This window comes from Acipenser ruthenus, chromosome 4, assembly GCF_902713425.1.
Source record: "Acipenser ruthenus chromosome 4, fAciRut3.2 maternal haplotype, whole genome shotgun sequence".
Lineage (NCBI taxonomy): Eukaryota > Metazoa > Chordata > Actinopteri > Acipenseriformes > Acipenseridae > Acipenser > Acipenser ruthenus.
The window spans coordinates 46383026-46395793 of NC_081192.1; the positions used below are offsets into that span (position 1 = coordinate 46383026).

The following is a 12768-nucleotide window of genomic DNA, read 5'->3' on the forward strand; positions in this document are numbered from 1 at the left end:
GTCTGCCTCACACCACTCTCTACAGGGGAAACAGTAAAAAAAGGTTTTAATATATCATAATTAATGACTCTATGTCTAAGAATTCTTATACAGTATAATGCTTGTTATTGTCAAAAGCTCTCATTATTTGCGCACGGTTATTAAAAACCTGAAATTAATGGTGAAAATGTTACTTACAGCTAAAAGTTGGGGTGAGGAGATCATTCAAACCGGGGGGTTGACTCGGCAGAATCTGGTATATATATATATATATGCTACTATCTCAGTATATACATGCACTGCATGTAACAAAATTGTACCAAACTCAACATTAGTGCTGCACGGAACGATTAGTCAGATAAGCTCTCCACTGGTAAGGGTCATAGGTGTCGATTGGGCTAATGTACCATTCAAAGTGGCACAAATCCAAGAAGCTTTCTTCACTTGTTTCACTCTGCCAATTAGCCCAATCAACACCAATGACCCTCATCTGTGAATAATTGGTTTCTGCAGCTCTACTTAACAAATACATTTTAAAGAACACCTTAATTTTACTACAGCAGTTTTTTTTTATTTTTTACATTGAATCTAGAGTCATTAATGCCACTGATTATTTTTCAATGACAACAAATACAGGTAACTTGAACCTCAACTTTTACTATGACAGAATTAAAACTGTGTGTGTTTGTGTGTGTTTGAAAGAGGGCTGTTCGGTAATATTAAAACTGTATGTGTGTGTGTTTGTGAGTGTTTGAAAGAGGGTTGTTCGGTAATATTGAATCTTTTCTGTTGTGAACCAGTAGGGCAACTATTAAAAAAAAAAGCATGTCACAATAATAGGACTGACCCAGCTTTCTCAAGTAGAATGTCAAAATGTAAAATGCAGCACATCTTTCATCTTTGCATCATTCTTTTATCTTTTTCAAAGCTGGAACCTAAAGGCCCAACCTGATTGATTTGATATACTTTGACTTGAGGGCAAAGTGACAGCGCTGTTTAAAGTGGCTGGCAGTTCAGCCTGCTGGATCTCAGGAATCTAATGATGGTAGTCAGTGTCCTCATAGTACAAGCCGGCTTGAGCAGACTTATCCATTCACTAGACCTGATTGCAAGATCTGCTGCTGAGCTTCAGAAATCTATTGAAATATACACCACCTTGAAAAAAGTTAGCTACATGTCAGTGAAAGTGTGCTTGATAGTGGTGTTTTATGATCTGACTAGTCCTCTATCTTGGGGCTTTAGCCAAGTACTACATTTAGGTTGGCTATTCAGTAAAATGAAAAATAAACCCTTTTATTTATTTTTTACACTGTCTATAGCATGTATGTTTGACAGATTTTCATTTGCACAAATATAGGGTTGACAAGACATTTCTAACATTAAAAAACATAAAAAACAATAATAGGCAGCACCAACTGGTAGAGAGATAAGGCTTCAGTCCCCCTTAGTACTGGAAAGAGATGACAGTGTTGACTTTGTACACATGATAGGATCGGTTCCAGAAGACTCTGGTGAAGTAGTTAACGTAAGGCGACAAGTTCAATTTAATTTCGTGGCAGAATCTTCCATGCTTTGAGAAGGCATACATGTCACCTTGATCATACACCACCTGTAAAGTTAAGAAGAAGTTGTTAAATAAAAAATAATAAAATAATATCACAAATGACATTCTTAGCTTAATGTAAACGGATGCCACTGTAAAACAGCCAGCTTCTGGGAATAAATACAAATCAAACTCTAGCCACCCCAGCAGAGATTCACCTTTTTCCCTTAGTGGAGATGTTTTCTGGACTATCATCGCTTAGTATGTAAGTGCTCTAATAAATGAGCTAATCTAATTAAAACAGCAGTACAATACATGTTTACAACACAGACAGCTGATAAGCACCCGCTCCAGCAGCTGGCAATTCAAATTTAACAGAGAAGTTGCCTCAGATGTATCCAACTGGATTTCTTTCAACGCGTGTTATATGAACCATGCAGAACACTGGACTTTGTTGTTTTCACCTGTGTCCATCACACTCCTGTTTCTGCTGCCTCTGATTAAGGATTGCTACAGATTCATCTTCCCTGCTGGTGTGAGTGGCGGCAATCATGTAAGAGCATTGTGAAAGGACACTGGCTGTCTTGGGGCTGTTCTAGGATATTTTTGTTATGTTATTTTATTAGATAGTTGTGTATTTTAAATATTTATAATTCCTCATTTGCTTTTATATGTCTGCTATGTCTTTCCATCTGCAATTTCTCTCTTTATTTTTTGTTTTTTCTTTTCTTTTTCAATTTAAGACCTGTGTACACAAGCCTCCCCAGAATGCTCGGAGGAAGACGCTGGCAGCGTCGAAACGTCAACACTGTTGTACAGACATTAACATCTGTCTCTTTTTTATCTGGACTAATGTATTAAATATACATTGCAAGGTTACCATGTGTGCTCTCACAACTTTTTGCTTTCCCAGGGAGTCCATTCAGCAAAGTCCCCGAGGGTAAGCAGTCTGTTTTTACTGTAATTTATATATTGTTATATTTTGTTTAATTTAATAGCACTGCTTTGTGACCCCCATGATTTGTTCTATGGCACTATTCATTCATCCAGATATAAATGGACATATATCTCAAATATGGCCCTGTATTTTTTGATTGAACACTAAATCTACATTTTCATCCATCACTTCTGACGAGGTTGAAACTGCAGACATGAAAAATATCTCAACAGCTTCACCAGTAAGTAACCTCTGTTGCTATAGAACCCACCAAGGAAAACATTGAGGATGTTTTCAAAGAGGTTTAGCTAAACCGTGTAGCTCTCACTCTCACTTACCTACTGCACTTTTCTAACAAAAGGGAAAAGTCTCAGTTTTCCATGTTATCCCTTAAAAAGGTTTACTACAGTAATAGCATTGCAAAGTGTAATGAAGCTTAGTGAAAGCATAGTAAAGCATAGGTGAGCATTGTAAAGAATAGAGAGGTATAGTAAAGCATATTAATCAAACATGGCAAATCAGAGTACACTATGGTAAATGCATGGAAAAACTGCAAACATACCTTGCTAAACTTCTATAAGGAACGTGAAGAACTAAACTGAAGATTATGAGCCTAAAAACTTGTTAGATTACATAAACTGCTAAGAAAACCAATTCACATGTACCCTTTTCAATTATTCATGCTCTGGCCTTGATTTTGGTTGTCCGCCACACATTTTAATGCCAGTGGCTCTAATCTTAATGCTGGAAGGCTGAGAGGCAGGCTTTTACTGCATTTTTATACCGTTTATTTATTTTTTTCCCCGGCGCAGGCTGTTACTCACATGTCCATTAGCGACATCCAGCAAGTCCTTTACTCGGCAACCTCTTGCTGGACCCATCTCACTGCAGACAGCCTCCTCTATAATCACATAATTAGCTTTGTATGACGTGAGGATCTTATAAATATCCTCTGCAGACTTCATTGCATAGACCTGGTAAATCTGCAAAAATGATGGGGAAAAAAGTCTTTTAAATAAAAACTGCTAGGTGGTCACTTTGTATGAACATACGCATTTCGGAATATTTAGAACAAAGACTGTAAATTGTGTAGCAGTTTTAAGAACCGGGTAGTTAACCATTTTAATAAATCATGAGCTGTCTTCCATTTCAAAGAGAAACTAACATATTCAGTATGGCTGTTATTATAAATATTTAACAATACATTGTACACTATAAAGGAATACGTACTGGGTGATTAAAAAACTCAGTTGGCCTCTGATCTGCTGTTGTGGTGAAAAAAACTATTGAAAAAAAGGAGTAGTTGAGAACAAAAACATCTGAGGGGCTTAATATAAGGAGAATGGCATATCTGATGAATTGGTATCTGATCTGAGGCTCTGACACTGCATCGGCAGCAGTATTGTCAAATTACTGACAAGAAAAGGTTTATATTATGTATTTTATTATGAGAGACAATGTGCTATCAATTATATACCGGTATACTGAAGAAACGTGCTTGCAGTGTTCTGTTGGTCTAGGAACATAATGAAATGTGAGGATGTCTCCCTCTGCTGGTTATTAATCAGGAATGAGGGGGGTAAGGATTTTGCAAACATCCCTCTGCGTATAATAACATAATCCTAATAATACGCTCTTTTGAGTTTCTCTGGCCCAGTATGTGCAATAAGATTTTCCTTGCGAGTAGTTTAGGTTTTAACACATTAGGAAGTGCCTGAAACACAACCTTCACAATGAGGAATACGATACAGAATTCCAGAGACCACACTGACTGATGCCTGCTGCAAAGTGTAAAATACCAGGAGATGTTAAAAATCTGCCAGACTTAAAAATCTTTCCTGCTCCGCTTCACACAATAAATAAATGATAGAAATAAGCACACCAAGAGGACTGTGATTTAGGCAGTACTATAACATTGCATGTAAAAATTGCATCATAAAATGTGCTAATGGGATGAAAGAACGTGCAAGTTAATTTCCACTGGGAGCTTTCTTACATTTTCATTCCTTTTCAAAAGGTCAACATCATTGTAAAGAGGTAAACTGGTCACTGTCCAACCTGAACAGAGTTTTACAACACTCATTATCTGGGGGCTCCCTGCAAACACAGCAGCCACAGGAACCTGTTTTCTGCAAACATAGAAAAAGGGGGTAAGTCCAACCAGCCTGTTGTTCACACTTATGTTTTTTCTACATGGAATATATATATATATAGAGAGAGAGAGAGAGAGAGAGAGAGAGAGAGAGAGAGAGAGAGAGAGAGAGAGAGAGAGAGAGAGAGAGAGAGAGAGAGAGAGAGAGAGAGAGAGAGAGAGAGAGAGAGAGAGAGAGAGAGAGAGAGAGAGAGAGAGAGAGAGAGAGAGAATTTTTTTGACTTTGGACAAGTCGCTAAGCCATGGCTGTGTGGTCCAGTGGTTAAAGAAAAGGGCTTGTAACCAGGAGGTCCCCGGTTCAAATCCCACCTCAGCCACTGACTCATTGTATGACCCTGAGCAAGTCACTTAACCTCCTTGTGCTCTGTCTTTCGGCTGAGACGTAATTATAAGTGACTCTACAGCTGATGCATAGTTCACACACCCTAGTCTCTGTAAGTTGCCTTGGATAAAGGCGTCTGCTAAATAAACAAAATAATAATAATAATAATGTATGTAGGGAGGGCTGCAGATGTTAGTGACCATTAAGATATGTTAAAATAGGGGGACATCCCTTGAGAAAATAAGGGTCCCATTTGAACAATAACTGAAAGTACAGCTCCCAGAGGTCATCATTTATAGAATTCATGGCACAGCAGTGCAAATTAAGCCTGACACCACATGAAAGCAGTCTGTATCATACATTTCCAAGGGTAGTGCAAATAAAAAGAAACAGGGCCAATACAAAATGGCTAGAGTTGGCTTTTTCTTGTTTCCCCCAATTTTACCAAGGCTGTAAAGGTTTAAAATGTTTCAACGATACACGAAAATCCTGAACAGTGTAATATTTTACAAAATATTCAACTGATATTGTACTGCTTCAACGATTTTCACGATTTTACAAAAACAGAATTTTGCTGCATTGTAACATTGTACAGCACAGTGCATCATAGGGGTTTCTGCTACTCTAGCATTTGAAATTGGATTATTCTAGTTAGAAAATCAGCTATTCACAACTGCTATGACCTGGGGGAAGTCACTTAACCTACTTTTACCTCACTGTCACTCATGTGCTTCAAGATGTGATATGCAGTAAACATGGGCAAATACCTTCATTTAAAAAATGGTTAAGAGAAACATGGGCAAATACCTTCATTTTAAAAACAGTTAAGAGAAACGCTGGCAGGTTTTCAGAAGCCTTACCTTTTTGCAGCAAAGTCACATCTGGTAACAATTTATTTTCATGTAGGGTAAGTTCCTTTCTGTTTTCATGATATACTAATGGCTTCAGTAAACTACACATTTAAACTTTTTTTTTTTTTTTTTTTAATTTAGTAATCGCCAATTGTTAACATTTATTATTTTCTCTCAATTTGGCATCCAATTATTTTTAGGCTCAGCTCATTGAAGGCAAGCCTGCAGGCGCCCAGGCCAGACTACAGGGGTCGCTGTTGCGCGGTGAGCCGAGAACACCCTGGCCGACCTAAACCAGTGCCGACCAACCCCCCGCCGGGATGCGCTCGTCCAATTGTGCGCCGCCCCCTGGGAGCTCACGTCCACAGACGGCAATAGAACAGCCTGGACTCCAACCGGCAACCTCCAGGCTATAGGGCGCATCCTGCACTCCACACGTAGCGCCTTTACCAGATGAGCCCCTACATTTAAACATTCTTCACATAAGAAACAAGACAGCACTCTTAGTAAATGAAGAGGGAGTTGGCTGCTTACTTTATCCAGCTCACCAGTTCCACCGTGTCTGGATCATAGAACTCTTGGAGCTCCGACAGCTCGTTTATTAATCTGGGAAAATACTGAGAGCAGAGGGGGAATACAGCAACTATGTCAGCATTTGAGGGAGATTCATTTTAATGTTTTTTTTAATAATTCTGCTAGCATAAAACACAGAAACAGACAGCCTGTAATAATAGTGCCATACAAATCCCATCTCAGCTTATAAACCTTTGCTGCCCTGTTTTTAATGTTATTAAACCCTTAATTCAGCTGAAAATTATTTAAACTACTCTACCCCCGCCCCGCCCAATGAACAGTGAATGTATTATTCAGTTGTGATCATGAAGACATAGTAAGCAACCCAACATTGTATCATATCGTTGCACCCCTCCCAGCGGTCTACACACTGTGCAAGGAAGGAGATTTTTCAACTGCTGTGACCACAGAGATATCAGCAGCTGACGGAAAACCGAAGGATTAGACACTGTTCTTGTTCACTTTCTAGTTAGAGTACTATTTATTGTACATAACTATTACTGAGAATTTTCCAGTGTTGGCTTTATGAATCATTTTTATGCACAGAATCCTGGAAAGTAATACTGACTTAGTCCAACGCAATTGGACGATGCCATTCTGTTTAAATATTGATTATTAATGCAAACATTAACAATTGCTGGAAATTCATCAGCTGAGGTCAAGCATTTGTTTGCACTCTGCAGCACTCTTCAACAATGCAAGATGTGATCCAATGCATACGGCAACATACAAATCCTATAACCATGAGGGAGAGAATGACATCCAGCATTCAATTGGAAAAAATGACTAGTAACTGACAGAAAACCTACAATGCATATCTATAACAATCACCTTGCAGTATTTGCAAGTTTGCATTCAAGGGTTTATTCAGTTTGAAATACAATTGACTCTGTCAGCTGCATTGGAATGGAAGAGCTGCCACTTCCACTATTGGTATTCCTGGAAACATTCATTTGAATTCACACTGTGTTTGTCAAGTTTGTTAAGCTTTGAAAAGCAAATCCAATGAGCACACAAATGCTACAGTGGGAGTATATAGCAAGTACCCTTTATAAACGCTGTGTCGAGAAACCCATTTATTTATTTAAAAATACATATATATATATTTATACAGATGGGTCATTTCCAGGGGCACCCTATCAACTCGAGGAGCAACTGCACTTACAAAACAAAAACATGAATGACTGAAGAAAAGACGACAGCTGAAACAGTCCAACTAGAAGAGCTCTTTCAGAAGTGTTTACCTCATCTGTCTGTACAATGAAATCCCTCACTTAAACAGATCCTTATATATATCATGCATCATATCTATAGTATAGACCAGCGTGGTCGGGCATATTGTAAGTAATGTAAATACAGATTATATGTTATGGGTTTACAACCCGTCTCTGAGCAGTAAATCTTTTCAAATGCTTATCCAACTACACATGTGAAAATGTGTTGTTTGAAATGGAGGCCTGACCTAACTGGAGGAGGGGTAGAAAAGCACAGTAGCTTGGGTGTTTTTTTTTTATGGCACTTAATTCTGTTTGTAATTTGTAAAATCTAAGTGCGAGTTATTTTTTCATGTTAATAAAGTGCTGATTGTTTTTTTTTCATGATAGAAAACGTTTATGGGATGTTATATGTGTGGAATATAAAGACTGCAATAAAAAAAGAAGACAAGGTAAAAGACAAACTGAAGAACTGCAACAGATGATTTTCCAAAAGTGTTTCTATGTTGACATGTTTTCAAAATTATTCCAATTACTACAGAAACTGCTGAAACATGTTTACTGCGAACAGACGGCACTTTTAGCAACAGCAATTTAGTTGTCAATTTTTTGTTGTCAACTAGAATTGACAATAAAAAACGCTTGTGTATGTCTGGCCTAAGAATAACAATTATATAAAGATTACTGACCAAAAAAAAAAAAAAACACTTTACCTCTCTCCATAAACTGAATCCTATTATTGTGGGAACAGCAGTACTTAATATAAGAGCCTGTTAGAGACATAGAGAGGGAACAAATGAGATTAATTAGGAATACACTGTTACCTGTTTATTTTGTAATTATTTCTCTGCCTATTATTAAAACCAAACACCACTCTTTTTACAGTATTCAAAGCATGTATAAAATATAATTGCATAGCATCAACATTTGGGGGTTAAATTAATTATTAGCAAAACCTAAACTGAGAAAGAAAGCATGTCATTGACATGTATCCCCTGCCACAGCTGTGAATTAAAAAAAGAGCGATATGCAACATGAGCAAAGTTCATTCTTATGACCTATATTCAATGTATGTTAATGTAAAAATGTATGTTTGACATACACAGACACGTAGGGTGCGTCCAATAATCTAAATTTCCGATATATCTATCTATCTATATAACGTCTCATTTAGCGAAACCCTTTAATCATATTTAACATGCAACAAAACCATGGTTACCAACATTCTAATTGAAATAACATTTGGTCACAGCGGAGCTATACCTTGTAAAGATAAAGACACAAATTAAAAAATTGTCTCAAATAAACCTTAGAAAACGCAGCATATAAAAGCGTATTACACAGACTTTTATACCATAAATTTACAGTAAAATAATATGCACAGAACAGAACATTAGATAGTTGAACAGAACTAACTTGCACTTATTAGTCTGAGCTCCACCCCTCTCCTGATTCAGCACAGCTAGACTCTGGAAGGCAAGGCAGACATGCCCGCTTCGTCCTGCCACGAAGACTTCAGCCGTCGGTCAGGGTATTGTGCACACTACTCATTAAATGTTTTCACCTTGCGTCCCATTTTCAAATCAAACCAGTAACTGTCACTGTATACCTATAGCAAAAGCTTACCTACACCTTAACTCTAATTTCAAAGGGCAGCAGTGTGGAGTAGTGGTTAGGGCTTTGGACTCTTGACCAGAGGGTCATGGGTTAAATCCCAGGTGGGGGACACTGCTGCTGTACTTTTGAGCAAGGTACTTTACCTAGATTGCTCCAGTAAAAACCCAACTGTATAAATGGGTAATTGTATGTAAAAATAATGTGATATCTTGTAACAATTGTAAGTCGCCCTGGATAAGGGTGTCTGCTAAGAAATAAATAATAATAATAATAATAATAATAATAATAATAATAATAATAATAATAATAATAATAATAATAATAATAAAGTAGGCGCTTTGAATGACAGGCGCTGTAGCTGGCAAATGAAAGCGCACAGTCGGTGCAGGTCTTGATTGACAGTCATTTAAACAAATGAGAGCATTCTAGCGCTGCTTCAGTCAACGAGATCTGTCAGAACATGATGAAAGGACCAATAGTGAAACTACAGTAGCCTACAAAGGGACCACTGAGATGACTGACAGCGACCCCTAGCCATTCAGAGAAGAATGGAGATGGGACAGAGCAAGTATAAAAACTACACAAACTAGAGAGGATTTCTAAATTATTATTTTTGGTAAGAAAATAAAAAATAGCGAGTGGTTTTACTGACGTTTATCCTATGTAAATTTATTTCAGTTGAACTCATATTTTTGGGGCATTCGACATTTAACGAGCTTTATTGAATAGTAGTAAGCCTATGCAAAAGTCACTGGACCACAGGACACAACAAAATGTCATACCGTCATGGTTACTCACCAGCACTGCTGGGTGAACAGATTTCAGTCTCAGCCACTTAAAGACAGTCATCCACAGCTCTGGAGAGCAGACTCCAAATGCTGCGAACATGCAGACGTAGGGAATCCACAGGTGCTTCAGGCTGACAAAAAATAAAAGCATTGCAAGGAAAGTTACTATTGAAAACACAGGCTTTATACTCTAAATATGAGTTAGTATGTCAACATGAAAGTAGGCTTTTAGCGATACAAGACAGTTCACATCACAGTACAAGCTGAACAGAAAATGACGATATCACGATATTATCACTACAAATGATCACCCTGATCTGATACTGATTTTATTTTCTTCTTTTAGATAATTTTAAAGAAAGGAACAGTTGTATTAATGTCAATAATAACAATATATCACATATATATAGATATATATATCACAGAATTCTATTCTTGTAAACTTCCAAAAGTAGTATAATAGCACACGTCCAGACAGTAGACAGACTATAACACTAAATACACTAAATACACTTTGATTTCAGTGAATGGTGGTGAATTAAGAAAGAAAGAGGAGAATGTTGCCTGCAATCAGGAGTTAAACTCAGTTATGCTGACTACAGATAAAAATATAGACACTGAATGCTTTACTGGAAGGAAGGACCCCTATTATATAGTATTATATTGAATTAAGTTCTCAACATTTGGATATTTTTAAAGCAAAGAACATTTGTACTAATGTTCATGATATATAAATCATAAAAGATCTGTTTTCATATTTCAGTGAAATATTAACTCACTAAAGCAAAGTTAGACAACAGCACTAGCCCTGCACCCATTTTATGTAGTACTGTTACATAAAAACCTCTGAGCCACTACTCTGGGGTCTGAACTTTTTAAATAATATTTTATTTTTTTTACAAGATAAAACACAGCTTTGTATGCACTTAGTCAACGTTATATGCATAATTTTTGTGTAAGTGTATGGGACCGCTTTCTATTAGTTATCTAACACAGCCCTCAGTGTGTAGCAAATAGATTAAGAAAAAACCCAAATGAATGTGCAAAAACTCACAGAACTTGCTATCATCACTACAGTAAAAATAATCACTTTTTATACACACATCTCTCTTATATTACTATATAAAACTTTTTAATTTTAAAAATGGAAAAGTGTTTGACTGGGTTTGAAAAAGTATTCTTTAGTCAGAAACGCAGCGTCTGGTAAAACTGCAGTAATCGTATTGCTGAGCATTAGAGAACTGTATTTTTATTCTTATCATGCATAAATCCAATTGTTCACAAACTGGATTCACTTTATGAAACGCTGTGCTTATTTTCAATACAAGGCATACCAAACACGTTTCCATTTTAATCTTTTTGTTGCACAGAAATGTCATTAAATGTTTATATATATATATATATATATATATATATATATATATATATATATATATATATATACAAAATAAGCCCAGGGCTTTCTGGGGAGGAAATCAAACTTCTCGTTACACAGGTAAATGCTCTGAATTACATCTAGGCTACTTGCATGTTTTTAAAATTCTAAACTTAATATGTGTAGTTTTTTAAAATGTATTTTTATGCAACGAGGATTAAATGCATGCAGCACATGCATGAAAAGCGTTAACATTAAACAGCCAGAGACCAGAGATAAGGTCATTGTGGTCTTGGAGTTGGTTATAGTAAGTTTGGGGGAGGGGGGCATTCACATAAATCACTGGTATCACAGCTGTCCCTTGGGTGAAACCACACACTCCTCACTCCCGTTCCTTTTCTCTGATGGGAACTAGACTCAACCATAAGCCTTTCACACTGTTTAACTGACAAGTTAGGACGTTTTTTAAGTGTGGATTCCTGTATGATGCTACATATCTCTGACTTACTGACCTTATCCTGTAATATCGAGGTAATTGATTTGACAAATGATACAAATAATAACAACTTCCTAATCATGATATAACGGTATAACTGGTGTATCGCTGCAACCCAACATTAAATAATGAAAAATGAATTTACTGTGGAAGATCTGGTGGATTATCTAACATTTTTTCTGCACAAGTACTTTTTTTGGGATTGAAACACCAACACTTTCCAATTTGTCTGTTCTTTTCTGTGCAATTTCCACAGCGCACATCAGTCTGAAACATTCATCAGAGATTAATTAACCACTGCAAGAGCCAAACTGAGCTTGGCAGGTGTTAGCATAGTCCTATGCAACTATTGTTTGTTGATTTTGCACATGGGGTATTATCATTTTTGTCCAGATTCCAGTAAAAAAGTAGCATTCCAAAAGATATCAGCTCAACACATAAAATTTAAAAACTAAAATCCACTCACTGATTCTGAATCACATTGAACATAAGAACATAAGAAAGTTTACAAACGAGAGGAGGCCATTCGGCCCATCTTGCTTGTTTGGTTGTTAGTAGCTTATTGATCCCAGAATCTCATCAAGCAGCTTCTTGGAGGATCCCAGGGTGTCAGCCTCAACAACATTACTAGGGAGTTGGTTCCAGACCCTCACAATTCTCTGTGTAAAAAAGTGCCTTCTATTTTCTGTTCTGAATGCCCCTTTATCTAATCTCCATTTGTGACCCCTAGTCCCCTAGTATATATCCAAGCATCTTGTTGGACTTTTTTATAGTTTCCCCACATTGTCTAGATGAAGACATTTCTGAGTCAACATAAACTCCTAGGTCTTTTTCATAGTTCCCTTCTTCAATTTCAGTAACTCCCATATGATATTTATAATGCACATTTTTATTGCCTGCATGCAATATTTTACACTTTTC

At 36.9% G+C, this 12768-nt stretch overlaps 1 protein-coding gene across 2 annotated transcripts in view; it reads right to left on the minus strand.

The window, feature by feature from the left end:
- Window positions 1-655: 655 nt before the first annotated feature.
- The window catches only part of LOC117400647 (probable C-mannosyltransferase DPY19L4), a 39490-nt gene continuing 27377 nt past the window's right edge, over window positions 656-12768 (minus strand). For both annotated transcript variants that reach the window (XM_034000876.3, XM_034000875.3), the window contains exons 15-20: window positions 9987-10107; window positions 8285-8341; window positions 6319-6401; window positions 4456-4588; window positions 3284-3442; window positions 656-1588 (exon numbers count right to left, since the gene is read on the minus strand). In XM_034000876.3, coding sequence (XP_033856767.3) covers window positions 1424-1588; window positions 3284-3442; window positions 4456-4588; window positions 6319-6401; window positions 8285-8341; window positions 9987-10107 — 718 coding nt within the window. In that variant the 3' untranslated portion in view covers window positions 656-1423. The remainder of the gene's footprint in view (window positions 1589-3283; window positions 3443-4455; window positions 4589-6318; window positions 6402-8284; window positions 8342-9986; window positions 10108-12768) is intronic.